Here is a 14081-nt window from a genome sequence, read left to right on the forward strand (position 1 = left end):
CACCTGTGCCAAGAGTCTCTGCACAACAGACTTAGTCTTGGTATTCCGTCTTAAGTTATTTCTTCTACTCCTATTCTCCAAATCATCAGTTTTATTGAAGAGCTTTTGTTGCAGTTGTTCACCAAATTTTTTCTCAGATGATATGATCTGCTGTGCTTTGTCCTCTGCATGCTATTCCACTTCTCTTCAGTTTCCAAGTTCTGCAATATCAGATCTAAGATCCAATCCTAAGGTTGCTAAATCTGCTGGGGATGCCGCTATATAAGCTTTAATCTCTTTGAGCTGGTTCCTGATCTCCTTCATAGAAGGAGACACATCTCTGCTCTTTGAAAGAGGGTTGATCAGCATTCCTGCTGGTGTTTGAGAGCTAGTGGCCACCATGTTTTTCGCCTCACAGTGTGTCTGCTTCCCTGATAAGCAAAATCCTGCAGATCTGTTGGCTTCTTTTCCTCATCCCAGCTCTTCCAATGAATAGTATTCAGATAATTCAACAAACAAAACTAAAATTGTGTTTCAAGACAGCCGAGCCACATTGAGCCTGCAAATAGGTGGGAAAATGTGGGATACAAATGCAACAAATAAATAAATAACGTGAATTTCCCTGGGTCAGTGTGGAGTCGTGGGCTTAAGCAGCCATTTGGCCCGGTGACATGTCTTCCTCCTAGTGTTCTCTTTTAACACCCTTCCTGCCATTGAGGGAGATTTCCAAGGAACAGAGCTCTCTGCCATGCTTTCGTCACTCATAAATTTTCACCCTTACCTGGTGAGGTTATTCTACATACAAAAAGCCTAGAACTCTTCTCTGTTGCTGTTTCCAGTAGGCAAGGAAGGACCCAGCTCATATCCGGGTACGTGAAAAGAATAGAAAAAGAAAACACAACCTACCTTCCCAGAACATCCCTTGGTGACTATCCCAAGTCTTTGCTCTGGGCAATTCCAGCACATTGGTCACCTACTTTCCTTAGATCCATTCACTCTCTTGTGCCTTTGTAACCCCTTCAGAAGGTCTTCTTGACCAAGAGGATTCTACCTCAAAGGAAGACCTTTTTCTCTTCCTCCAGCACCAACCACATGATAGAACTTGAGCTTAGAGAGGGACGCTTCTTTGACTATGATCCATCATTCATAGCCATTGTAAGACTACTGCCAATGAAGCTGTATTAAGGAAACAGTCACTGCTACAGCTGCATGGGCTATCCCTGAGAAGACCAGAACAAAAACTGGAATGAAGTCTGAAGTTTGTAGAAATAGAAACAATTTTTTATGCATGTTTGGAACTTCAGGGACTTTTTGTGGAGAAAAATATGAAAATCATATTAAACAACATCATATTAATATTGTACATTAAACAAGAGATGATTTGTCAATGAAAAAAATTCATACAAATTTTAAAACGAACATAAAGAAAGTGTAATGGGATACATTTAGTAGACGAAATATAAGTAGCAGCTATGCTCATAGCTATAAAATCAAGTAAAGTAGGCTGTTCATTAACTATCCATAAAAGTTATAATCATTGCATAGCGTCCCACACAAGATTAACATCTGTCACTGCTTTTATCAATATAAAACAAACAAAAAGCACCAAGTGCCTTCAAAATTGGAACAGCTCTTTAATTCATGGACCCGACACTGACTGTGTTTCAGCACACAACACCTGCATCGCTGTCTACATAAAAAAAATACAGGAATCAATATTGGTATTATTACATAATATCGATAATCTGAACACATGGTTGTGTAAACCACCAAAACGTAGTGAAAATATGAAGTGAGCATGTTGTCCCAAGAACTGTAACTTAAAAAATTGTTTAAAAGCTGTTGATCAAGCTCATATGCATAAAAGATAATTGATCAAAGTATGTAAATCAAATTATCCATGTGTGTGAAATATAATTATGCACATCATAAATAGTCTGTGAGTGAATAATGTGATGGTGCAGAGTACAATAGTAACAGTCTTTTGTGGGACACTGTTTTCAGCCAAATAAGTTACTGCTTTGAAAAGTCATTTGTTCCAGCCTTGTTCCTTGTGGATTACTTGGGGGTGTGTTAATTGTCCTCAGTTTTTAGTGTTTTGCTATGGAAATGCCTTGATGGGTAATTAAGAGGGAAACTAGCTTACATGGTACTGCTCCAGGAAAGTAGTTCCAAGACTTCATTGCTTGTTGCCTTTTGTAGGGCAGAGGATGGTCCAAGGATTCTAGATTGAACTAAAAGAAAAAGTAACCAACAGAGGCAAAACAAAATTCCCATTGCAAACCGGGTTGCTGTATCCTTATTGCTGGTAAGAGAGAGGTCCTAGCAGTGCAGGAGGGGTGCAGTAGACCAGCATAGTTGTTTTCTTCACTGCTGCATGTAGTCACAGATCTTTGCTATAACTTTAGCTTCCAGCAAGAGACTGTTCAGAGCAAAGCTAGCAGAGGAAGCATTTAGCAGCCAGACCCAGTGTAACTGGAACCTTTGTCTAAAGAGTAATGCTGCTAGTTCCTGGTGTTTTCCTAGTTCCATGACAATGAACAGAGGGAAGAACAATTCTAACAGTATTAGAAGTCACCACCCAGGAAAAAGAACCTTGGAATTGTTGTTGACAGTATATTGAAATCCTTAGCTCGATATACAGTGGTGGTGAAAAACAGCAAATAGAAATGAATAATAGAATATTAGTATGCCTCTTCATAGATCCATGGTTCAACATCTTGAATATTATTGCAAGCTGTTCTGGTTGCCCCTTCTCATATACAGTAGAACTGGGGGGGGGGGTGGAGATGGTATAGAAAATGGTGGCAAAAATGACAAAGGGATTGGAATGGCTGAACGGCTGCTCTGTGAAGAGAGGCTGAACAGATTAGGGCTCTTCAGCTTGCAGAAGAGATGACAGAAGGAATATGATAGGTTTATAAAATGAGTAGAGTGGAGCAGATAAATAGGAAATAGTTGTTATGTATACCTCCAAACTGTACCAGGACTAGGATACTCCATGGAACTAATAAGAGGTAGCAGATTTAAATTGGGAAAAATTTTAATTTTTTTTCAGTCCACAAACAAGATGTGAAAATTGTCAGAGGATGCGGAAAAGGCATCTAACATAGCTGGATTTAACAGATTTGGACAGATTTTCAGAGGAAATGTCCATGAACAATTAGCCAAATAGACATAGGAAAGCTACTGCTCCTCCCTGGAAAGAAACGGAGCTGTAAAAATTGATCTATTCTTTTGGATCTGCTGAGTACTTCCTACCAGTAATCCAGATTAGCCACTATCGGAGACTTGATTAACCTTTAGGTCTGATACAGCATGACTTATCTTATGGAACTGATTTGCCACTGTAGGGACACAGTGGGAGAAAGGGTCTGCCTGGATAGGAAGGAGACTAGTGAAATCACCTTCACTATTCAATACCTGCACACAATTGAAGCCACGGTATTGGGATGGGAAGTCTTGTACTGAAAAGGTACATAGTTATTTAATATACATAAAAGGAAGAAATAAGTGGTCTTTTTTCCATCTTCTGTTGCAGTGGGAGCTTTACTAAGTTTTGGCAGTCTAGACACATTTGGTGTAAATGTTCGGAGGAGGAGGAGAAAGATGTGCAAGTTACTGAGTGGATCCTAACCGGACTGAAAAATGTTATAAAAGAACATTAAGTTAAAAAGCATAAGTACTGGTCTTTGTTTAATGGTTCAGTTTAATTGCTTGTGAGTGCAGTGTGCATGTCACACTACAGCTGTTTTGACAGATATTAACACAAATAAAGTGTAACCTATTGCTGTACAGAGGGTCCCTTTCTCTTAACTTCACTGCCCCATCTACCCAACAGATCCAGTGGTTCTGGAGAGCTCTGCGTTCTTTTGACCAGGCAGACCGTGCCAAATTCCTTCAGTTCGTCACCGGTACCTCAAAGGTTCCCCTGCAGGGCTTTGCTGCTTTAGAAGGAATGAATGGCATTCAGAAGTTCCAGATACACCGGGATGACAGATCTACAGACAGGCTACCCTCAGCTCATACATGGTAAGGACTTTTCCTCAACTTTCTCCACCCCTTCTAATAGACCCTACAGATTAGAGAGTGGTTTACTGAGTAAATTGGTCATCTTGGATCATAGATGACCACTTAGATTTTCTAGTATATGTTTTATAAATTGTTGCTTTCTCCGAGGACAAGCAGGCTGCTTGTTCTCACGACTGGGTGACGTCCGCGGCAGCCCCCACCAACCGGAAAAGGCTTCGCGGGACGGTCGGCACGCAGGGCACGCCCACCGCGCATGCGCGGCCGTCTTCCCGCCCGTGCGCGACCGCTCCCGCCAGTTCCTTTTTTTCCGCGTCTGGAGAGAGTCATGCTTTGCCGCTCTCTCTGCTTTCAGCCGCCGGAAAGTCGATCGCGTTTACGCGGATCGTTGTTTTTTCTATTTAATTTTTTGTTACCGCCGGTTTCCCTTTTCTTTTTAAAAAAAAAAAAAAAAAACCTGAGCGTGTGGAGCACGCGCTCCCTTTTTCCCTCGTTTCCAGCGGGGACGCCGCATTGCGGCCTAGTGGCCGCACGGTCGTTTTCTTTTTCGAGGTGTGATTTTCGCCACCATTGACGACTTTGACTTCGCCGACGCGATTTTTCCGTCGATGTCCTCGAAGGTCCCGAGTGGATTTAAAAAGTGTGGTCGCTGCGGCCGGCCGATCTCGCAGACCGACACCCACGCTTGGTGCCTCCAGTGCCTCGGGCTGGAGCACAATATCAAGTCGTGTTCCCTGTGTCTCGGTCTCCGGAAACGGACTCAAGTTGCGAGGCAAGTTCTGCGGGACCGTCTTTTTGGAACTTGCGCCGGCCCCTCGACGTCGACCTCGACGGCATCGGTATCAACGCCCGGTCCTTCGGTACCGGTATCGATGCCCGAGACATCGGCACCGATGGCATCGACCCAGGAGAACAGGTCCCGTCGGCCCGCCGGTCCGCCGGCGAGGGTGGAGGTGAGCGGCCGCGTGGGCAGTCGGCCCCGGTCACTCCCTCAGCCCCGGTCACTCCCTCAGCCCGTGGTCCACGGGACCGAACCCTGTCTGACCCGGCTCCTCGAGACCGAGGGGGATCGTCCTCCTCCATACCTCCCGGCGCCGGTGACGCGCATCGAAAGAAGGACAAGAAGCGTCGTCACCGGTCGCCCTCGGTGCATCCGGACATCGGAGAGGAGGCGACGCCGAAGCGTCATCGCCGAGAGGAGAGGTCCCCGTCGGTTGTGGAGGTACCGACGCGTCAGGGTTCCGGCACCTCGGTGCCGTCTCCTGGCCCCCATCAGCTTCTGGCACCGACACCCCTACCGGCCCCACCGCCTTTCCCGGCAGCGGGCCTGGACGAGTGCCTCAGAGCCATCCTTCCGGGGATCCTGGAAGGGCTGATGCGCCAGGCTGTGCCGGCGCCCAGCACCCCCGGCGCCGATGTCTGTGGCGCCGGCGAGCTCTAGCCCGGCGCCGGGGCCGTCGACACCGCCGCCGCTTGCGGCGCCGGTCTCGACCGCCACGCAGGTGGAGTCCCCGTCGACGTCGATGGAGGGAGCTCCGTCCCCGCCGACGCGGGAGTCCACCGCTCGACGACACCGAGACCTCGGTGCCTCGACGTCGAGCCGGGCCCGGTTCAGGACTCAGCTACATGAGCTTATGTCCGATACCGAGGATGAGGCCTCGTGGGGGGAAGAGGAGGACCCTAGATATTTCTCCTCAGAGGAGTCTACGGGCCTTCCCTCGGACCCCACGCCTTCACCGGAGAGGAAGCTCTCACCTCCTGAGAGTCTCTCCTTTGCCTCCTTTGTGCGGGATATGTCTATTAGCATTCCCTTTCCCATGGTCTCTGTGGAAGAGCCGAGGGCCGAGATGCTCGAGGTCCTCGACTATCCATCACCACCTAGAGAGTCCTCCACGGTGCCGCTGCACAATGTCCTCAAGGAGACACTGCTTCGGAACTGGGTGCGACCGTTAACTAACCCCACCATTCCCAAGAAAGCAGAGTCCCAGTACAGGATCCACTCGGACCCAGAGTTAATGCGGCCCCAATTGCCCCATGACTCGGCGGTCGTGGATTCTGCTCTCAAGAGGGCACGGAGTTCGAGGGATACCGCCTCGGCGCCCCCGGGGCGGGAGTCTCGCACTCTGGACTCGTTTGGGAGGAAGGCCTACCAATCCTCCATGCTCGTGACCCGCATCCAGTCATACCTGCTCTATATGAGCATCCACATGCGGACTAATGTGCAACAACTGGCGGACCTGGTCGATAAGCTCCCGCCGGAGCAGTCCAGGCCTTATCAGGAGGTGGTCAGGCAGCTGAAGGCGTGCAGAAAGTTCCTGTCCAGGGGTATCTATGACACCTGTGACGTGGCATCTCGTGCTGTGGCCCAAGGTATAGTGATGCGCAGGCTCTCATGGCTGCGTGCCTCTGACCTGGACAACCGCACCCAGCAGAGACTGGCCGACGTCCCTTGCCGGGGGGATAACATTTTTGGTGAGAAGGTCGAGCAGATGGTGGACCAACTGCATCAGCGGGAAACCGCTCTCGACAAGCTCTCCCACCGGGCGCCTTCAGCATCCACCTCAGCAGGTGGACGTTTTTCCCGGGCCCGGCAGGCTGCACCCTATTCTTTTGCAAAGCGTAGGTACAACCAGCCGGCCCGAAGGCCTCGTCAGGCACAGGGACAGCCCCAGCGCGCTCGTTCCCGTCAACAGCGTGCGCCTAAGCAGCCCCCTGCGCCTCCACAGCAAAAGCCAGGGATGGGCTTTTGACTGGATCCAGGGGAACATAGCCGCCCTCAAAGTGTCCGTACCGGACGATCTGCCGGTCGGGGGGAGGTTAAAATTTTTTCACCAAAGGTGGCCTCTCATAACCTCCGACCAGTGGGTTCTCCAAATAGTGCGGTGCGGATACGCCCTGAATTTGGCCTCCCTGCCACCAAATTGTCCTCCGGGAGCTCAATCTTTCAGCTCCCATCACAAGCAGGTACTTGCAGAGGAACTCTCCGCCCTTCTCAGCGCCAATGCGGTCGAGCCCGTACCACCCGGGCAGGAAGGGCAGGGATTCTATTCCAGGTACTTCCTTGTGGAAAAGAAAACAGGGGGGATGCGTCCCATCCTAGACCTGAGAGGCCTGAACAAATTCCTGGTCAAAGAAAAGTTCAGGATGCTTTCCTTGGGCACCCTTCTGCCAATGATTCAGAAAAACGATTGGCTATGTTCCCTGGATTTAAAGGATGCATATACTCACATCCCGATACTGCCAGCTCACAGACAGTATCTCAGATTCCGCCTGGGCGCACGGCATTTTCAGTACTGTGTGCTGCCCTTTGGGCTCGCCTCCGCCCCACGAGTGTTTACAAAGTGCCTCGTGGTGGTGGCGGCGTACCTACGCAGGCTGGGAGTGCACGTGTTCCCATATCTCGACGATTGGCTGGTCAAGAACACCTCGGAGGCAGGAGCCCTCCGGTCCATGCAGTGCACTATTCAACTCCTGGAGCTACTGGGGTTTGTGATAAATTACCCAAAGTCCCATCTCCAGCCAACCCAGTCTCTGGAATTCATAGGAGCTCTGCTGAATACCCAGACGGCTCAGGCCTTCCTTCCCGAAGCGAGGGCCAACAACCTCCTGTCCCTCGCTTCGCAGACCAGAGCGTCTCAGCAGGTCACAGCTCGGCAGATGTTGAGACTTCTGGGTCATATGGCCTCCACAGTTCATGTGACTCCCATGGCTCGTCTTCACATGAGATCTGCTCAATGGACCCTAGCTTCCCAGTGGTTCCAAGCCACCGGGAATCTAGAAGATGTCATCCGCCTCTCCACCAGTTGCCGCACTTCACTGCTCTGGTGGACCATCCGGACCAATTTGACCCTGGGACGTCCATTCCAAATTCCGCAGCCCACGAAGGTGCTGACGACGGATGCATCTCGCCTGGGTTGGGGAGCTCATGTCGATGGGCTTCACACCCAGGGTCTGTGGTCCCTCCAGGAAAAGGATCTGCAGATCAACCTCCTGGAGCTCCGAGCGATCTGGAACGCGCTGAAGGCTTTCAGAGATCGGCTGTCCTGCCAAATTATCCAAATTCGGACAGACAATCAGGTTGCAATGTATTACGTCAACAAGCAGGGGGGCACCGGATCTCGCCCCCTGTGTCAGGAAGCCGTCGGGCTGTGGCGCTGGGCGTGCCAGTTTGTCATGCTCCTCCAAGCCACATACCTGGCAGGCGTAAACAACAGTCTGGCCGACAGACTGAGCAGAGTCATGCAACCGCACGAGTGGTCGCTCCATTCCAGAGTGGTACGCAAGATCTTCCGAGAGTGGGGCACCCCCTCGGTGGACCTTTTCGCCTCTCAGACCAACCACAAGCTGCCTCTGTTCTGTTCCAGACTTCAGACACACGGCAGGCTAGCGTCGGACGCCTTTCTCCTCCATTGGGGGACCGGCCTCCTGTATGCTTATCCTCCCATACCTTTGGTGCGGAAGACCTTACTGAAGCTCAAGCACGACCGCGGCACCATGATTCTGATAGAGCCCTTTTGGCCCCGTCAGATCTGGTTCCCTCTTCTTCTGGAGTTGTCCTCAGAAGAACCGTGGAGATTGGAGTGTTTTCCGACTCTCATTTCGCAGAACGACGGAGCGTTACTGCACCCCAACCTTCAGTCTCTGGCTCTCACGGCCTGGATGTTGAGGGCGTAGACTTCGCTGCGTTGGGTCTGTCGGAGGGTGTCTCACGGGTCCTGCTTGCCTCCAGGAAGGATTCCACTAAAAAGAGTTACTTTTTCAAGTGGAGGAGGTTTGTCGTTTGGTGTGAGAGCAAGGCCCTAGAACCTCGTTCTTGCCCTGCACAGAACCTGCTTGAATACCTTCTACACTTATCAGAGTCTGGCCTCAAGACCAACTCAGTAAGGAATCACCTTAGTGCGATTAGTGCTTACCATTATCGTGTGGAAGGTAAAGCCATCTCTGGAGAGCCTTTAGTCGTTCGATTCATGAGAGGCTTGCTTTTGTCAAAGCCCCCTATCAAGCCTCCTACAGTGTCATGGGATCTCAACGTCGTCCTCACCCAGCTGATGAAACCTCCTTTTGAGCCACTGAATACCTGCCATCTGAAGTACTTGACCTGGAAGGTCATTTTCTTGGTGGCAGTTACTTCAGCTCGTAGGGTCAGTGAGCTTCAAGCCCTAGTAGCTCATGCTCCATATACCAAATTTCATCACAACAGAGTAGTGCTCCGCACCCACCCAAAGTTCCTGCCGAAGGTGGTGTCGGAGTTCCATCTTAACCAGTCAATTGTCTTGCCAACATTCTTCCCCAGGCCGCATACCCGCCCTGCTGAACGTCAGTTGCACACATTGGACTGCAAGAGAGCATTGGCCTTCTACTTGGAGCGGACACAGCCCCACAGACAGTCCGCCCAATTGTTTGTTTCTTTCGACCCTAACAGGCTAGGGGTCGCTGTCAGGAAACGCACCATCTCCAGTTGGCTAGCAGATTGCATTTCCTTCACTTACGCCCAGGCTGGGCTGACTCTTGAGGGTCATGTCACGGCTCATAGTGTTAGAGCCATGGCAGCGTCAGTGGCCCACTTGAAGTCAGCCACTATTGAAGAGATTTGCAAGGCTGCGACGTGGTCATCTGTCCACACATTCACATCACATTACTGCCTCCAGCAGGATACCCGACGCGACAGTCGGTTCGGGCAGTCGGTGCTGCAGAATCTGTTTGGGGTGTAAATCCAACTCCACCCTCCAGGACCCGAATTTATTCTGGTCAGGCTGCACTCTCAGTTAGTTGTTCTTCGTAGGTCAATTTCTGTTATACCCTCGCCGTTGCGAGGTTCCATTGACCTGGGTTCTTGTTTTGAGTGAGCCTGAGAGCTAGGGATACCCCAGTCGTGAGAACAAGCAGCCTGCTTGTCCTCGGAGAAAGTGAATGATACATACCTGTAGCAGGTGTTCTCCGAGGACAGCAGGCTGATTGTTCTCACCTACCCTCCCTCCTCCCCTTTGGAGTTGTGTTTCATATTTTATTGCTTGTCATTCAACTGGCGGGAGCGGTCGCGCACGGGCGGGAAGACGGCCGCGCATGCGCGGTGGGCGTGCCCTGCGTGCCGACCGTCCCGCGAAGCCTTTTCCGGTTGGTGGGGGCTGCCGCGGACGTCACCCAGTCGTGAGAACAATCAGCCTGCTGTCCTCGGAGAACACCTGCTACAGGTATGTATCATTCACTTTACTGGCACATCTGGAAATAAACACCTTTACCCAAAAATAAGTCTACGGTCCCAATATTCAGCCAGTGACAATCAGCATCTTGCTGACCACCACCAGTGTTATACCCTGAAATTCTGTGCCAGGTTATGTCCAGCCTCCGGCTTTGGATTTCTGGGTATACGAAGTCAGCGAAAACATAGCCAGTTAAGTGTGATATTCAGCACTTGAGTGGCTATGAAGAACCGCATAAAGATAGGACTGCTTTTTATGCAATCTTATTTATGCAATTGTTGTAGCCAGTTAAGTGCCGACCCTACCCCTGGAATGCCCCCCAAAACAGCCAGGTATGACATAGTTGCTAACCAGGCATTTTCAGTGACACTAGCCAGGTAAGTGCCACTGAAAATGCCTGGTAAGCCCCAGATAGGCAATTTAAAAGGTCATGAGACTATCCTGGCTGTTTAAAACATTTTGAATATTGGGCCGTATAATTGAGTGGAAATTTCAACAATCACTAACTGTGCCAGCATGTCCTGATTTGATATGGAGGCCGAACCCTGTTTATGGTTGAACTAGTGACTCATCTGACTGTACTGGTTTATATTATTCAGTATGTACTGTGGGATCTTCATCTGTGTGGCAGTTTTACACTGAGGTATTTTGGCAGCTCCAGTTTTTAACTCTGAAGGATAATTAGAGAACTTCAGGAGAAATGTGTGGAGCTTGGAGGGGATGTGAATAAAGTAATGTCACAAGGAGAGGGGGGAAACCAAGTCCAAGAGAAATGCTACACTGCCTTTGTGAGTCAAGTCTGCAAGCACTTGAGCTCAATAGGTGAGGGAGTGGACCAATATCAAATCTTACTCTGGTAGTTATTGTGTCCAGTGACTGTCCTGCGTAGAGGAACAATGCTATCCCCTTCCTTCCCCCCCCCCCCCCCCCCAAATGCAGTACCAGAACTAGGGGAAGTTGAACATAGCACCTGTTCAGTGGCCCGTAGCAACTACTGCTGCAGCAGCAAAGCACAAATTCACTGCAGAGTCTCTGAACCTCAGTATATGGACAGGCTTTACTGTGTATGGCCCCACCTCTTGCAAGGACTTGTAGCCTGGCTTTTCTTAAAGAATCTAATAGGGAAATCAGAACCACGTCCCCTGTTTTGCTTCAATGGAATAAGTCCAGAACTGGATCAATCCTGTTGGGCAAATCTGGATCAAGTTGGTAGATTCTGAGTGCTCTTGGGATTCAGAGGTTATATATGTTCTTTGTTGCTGTGATCTGAAGACTGAGGCATCAGTCTGAAAATTGAGTGGGGAAAGAAAGGAAGGGAAGGTAGAAGCTGGATGCTGAGTGGGTAAGGGAGAGGCAGGAGAGAGCATCAGGGCAGAGAGAAGTTAGAATGTGTAGAGAGTAGGAGACACATTGCAGAAAGGAAGGTTCTTCTTCAGGACAGGTGGTGAATGCCAGTGGGAGCGTGGTGAATACCAGTGGGAGCGGCCAGTCTCTTATCCATTGTTCCCCACTAAATTGAACAGTCATGCTATATAAGTGTTAGTGATGGTTTTAACCTCTAATATAAAAAGCCATTATCAGTTTTAACGGCCAATATAAAAAGCCATTATCTTGGAGCTAGCAGCGGAACAGCTTAAAGAGAGGTATCCTGTGCACATAGCCTGGAGAAGAATCAGCTTCCCAGCAGATCTTAAGAGTACAAAGAGGGGGGGGGGGGTGCAAATAATGTAGAGCAGCCATGTGAATGGTTTGACTAGAGGTCTTTCATTTTCTTTCTTCCTTCCTTTCTTGCCTCTGTTCTTAGTTTTAACCAGCTGGATTTGCCAGCCTATGAGAGTTATGAGAAGCTTCGTCACATGCTGCTGTTGGCTATCCAGGAATGCTCAGAAGGCTTTGGGCTGGCTTAAAGGCCAGCATGTTTTTCTACTGTTGAACTTCTGAAGTGGAGGAGACAAAAAGGCAAAACCAACCCAACAATGTGTATCCTGCCACTGCTGCCCTCCCCATCTGCCACGACTCAGCCAAATGGCCTATTTCAGGCATCACAGAATCCTGTCCACGGGAGCATCCGCTGTACTGAGACTTGAAATATTTGGATAGGGGGGGAATTATATATAAATATATATATTTTTTGTTTGTTTTTTGCATTTCTTAATTTGTGCTTGGAATGTGTTGATGTGCACATTTAATGATTTAAGACAAAAAAAAACAAAACAACAGAGCCTTGACCTTTGTGTCGTCATGGAAGAGGAGAAAGTTTAAAAAAAAAAACTGAGAGCACTCTTGATAAGAAGTCACTTTTCATGATGCTATTTTTTCAGTTTGAATAAATGAGAATTTACCTGTAAATAAAACGACTGAAAAGAAAAGATCCAATCAAATGGTTTTTCCCTTTCTCTGGGTTGTTCTTATGAATGACTGTAAGTATTTGGTTTGCCATGAGTTGGAAGGGTTGAATCGGACAGGTAGAAAATAGCAGCTCCTCTCTCCAACAAACAGTTGTGGGGGGAACCTGCTAGATACTTGCTCTTTCATCCTTGGCACATGGAAGAGATCTATGCCATTTTTGTAATGTTTTTATTTAAATGAATGCACTTGAGATTGCAGCAGGGAGAAGGGCAGGAGGGAGAGAAGACCATGGGGACTGAAAGCAAGAGAGGGCAAAAAAAAAAAAAACAACACTTAACAGCTTGTCTAGAAAAAAAAAATCAAAACTTGGTCCCCCTTCTTTTTATATTTATTATATCTTATTTCAGGAAATTGGAATTAACAAGAAAACTTGTTTAAATGTTGTTTCACACCTGAAAACAATATGTGTATATTAAAAAAAAAAAAAGTGTTCACAAGTTTTCTGATAAGACAACCCTCTCACCTTCCCCTTGTTTTCTGAAAGTGCCCCTAGGAGCATGGAATCCAATTACAACTCTTTGTGAGTTGTCCCCTGGCCCTTCTTCTCTTAACTGTTGAGTACAACTCTTCTGTGGCTAATCAGGAGGTCACTCTCTTCTGTTTCTTTAGTCCATGGAGGAGAAATTAACTAATGATTCAATAAAAGTTTAGTTTGAAAGATGAGGAGGGTCCTTGTGTGTTTTTCTGGATATCTTCAAAGTGTTGGTATATTGTACAGGATACATCTTAATAATATTTATGAATAATGCTCTACTCTGCTTTTTCTATTTAAAGAAAGTTGTAGTCCCTATAGCAGAGGACTCATCCACCTAAATACATGCTGCTAATAGATGAAAGGTTAATACAATTGTATTAATAGAATTTGACTGTCTTCCAGAGTGAATATAGATTAGCCTTCAGCTGAATGGTCTTACTCAGCTCTGCCATAATTTATTTGTTTACTTAATAAATGTATAAAACTACCTAGCAAAACATCAAGGCAGCTCACTAAATAACATACATAGACATTAAATGAATATAAACATATTTTGGCCTATATTCTAAGAGCATGCAAAAACCTGTGCCACAACTAAAATGTCATAAGATGCCAGACAATGTGTAGACCACAACAGTCCTCACTGTTGACTGTGGAAAGAGCCAAGACTTGTGCAGTTAAATCCAGAACCTCCAGGATAGCATTTTCAGAAGTGTTTCCTGTTCCATGTGCAAAACCTAAGACAGGCAGAGCTCTGGAGACTCAATGCGCGAATGAGGCAATGGTGCAGGGAGAAGGGTTTTGGATTTGTTAGGAACTGAGCAACATTCTGGTAAAGGGGGAGCCTATTACAGAAAGATTAGCGCCACCTTAACTAGGGTGGAATCTGGCTGCTGGCATCAACCTTTAAAAAGGAGATAGAGTAGCTTTTAAACTACAAACTAGGGAAAGGCTGTCAGTTGCACAAAAGTGCATAGTTCAGACAGCCG

General features: G+C 48.1%; 1 protein-coding gene across 1 annotated transcript in view; it reads left to right on the forward strand.

The window, feature by feature from the left end:
* The window catches only part of HUWE1 (HECT, UBA and WWE domain containing E3 ubiquitin protein ligase 1), a 1034695-nt gene extending 1022118 nt beyond the window's left edge, over positions 1–12577 (forward strand). Inside the window, 2 exon segments of the mRNA XM_030194273.1 lie at positions 3821–4011; positions 12013–12577. Of these exon segments, the coding sequence (XP_030050133.1) occupies positions 3821–4011; positions 12013–12115 (294 nt within the window). The 3' untranslated portion in view covers positions 12116–12577.
* Positions 12578–14081: the final 1504 nt, after the last annotated feature.

The sequence above is a fragment of the Microcaecilia unicolor genome, chromosome 2, assembly GCF_901765095.1.
Source record: "Microcaecilia unicolor chromosome 2, aMicUni1.1, whole genome shotgun sequence".
NCBI lineage: Eukaryota > Metazoa > Chordata > Amphibia > Gymnophiona > Siphonopidae > Microcaecilia > Microcaecilia unicolor.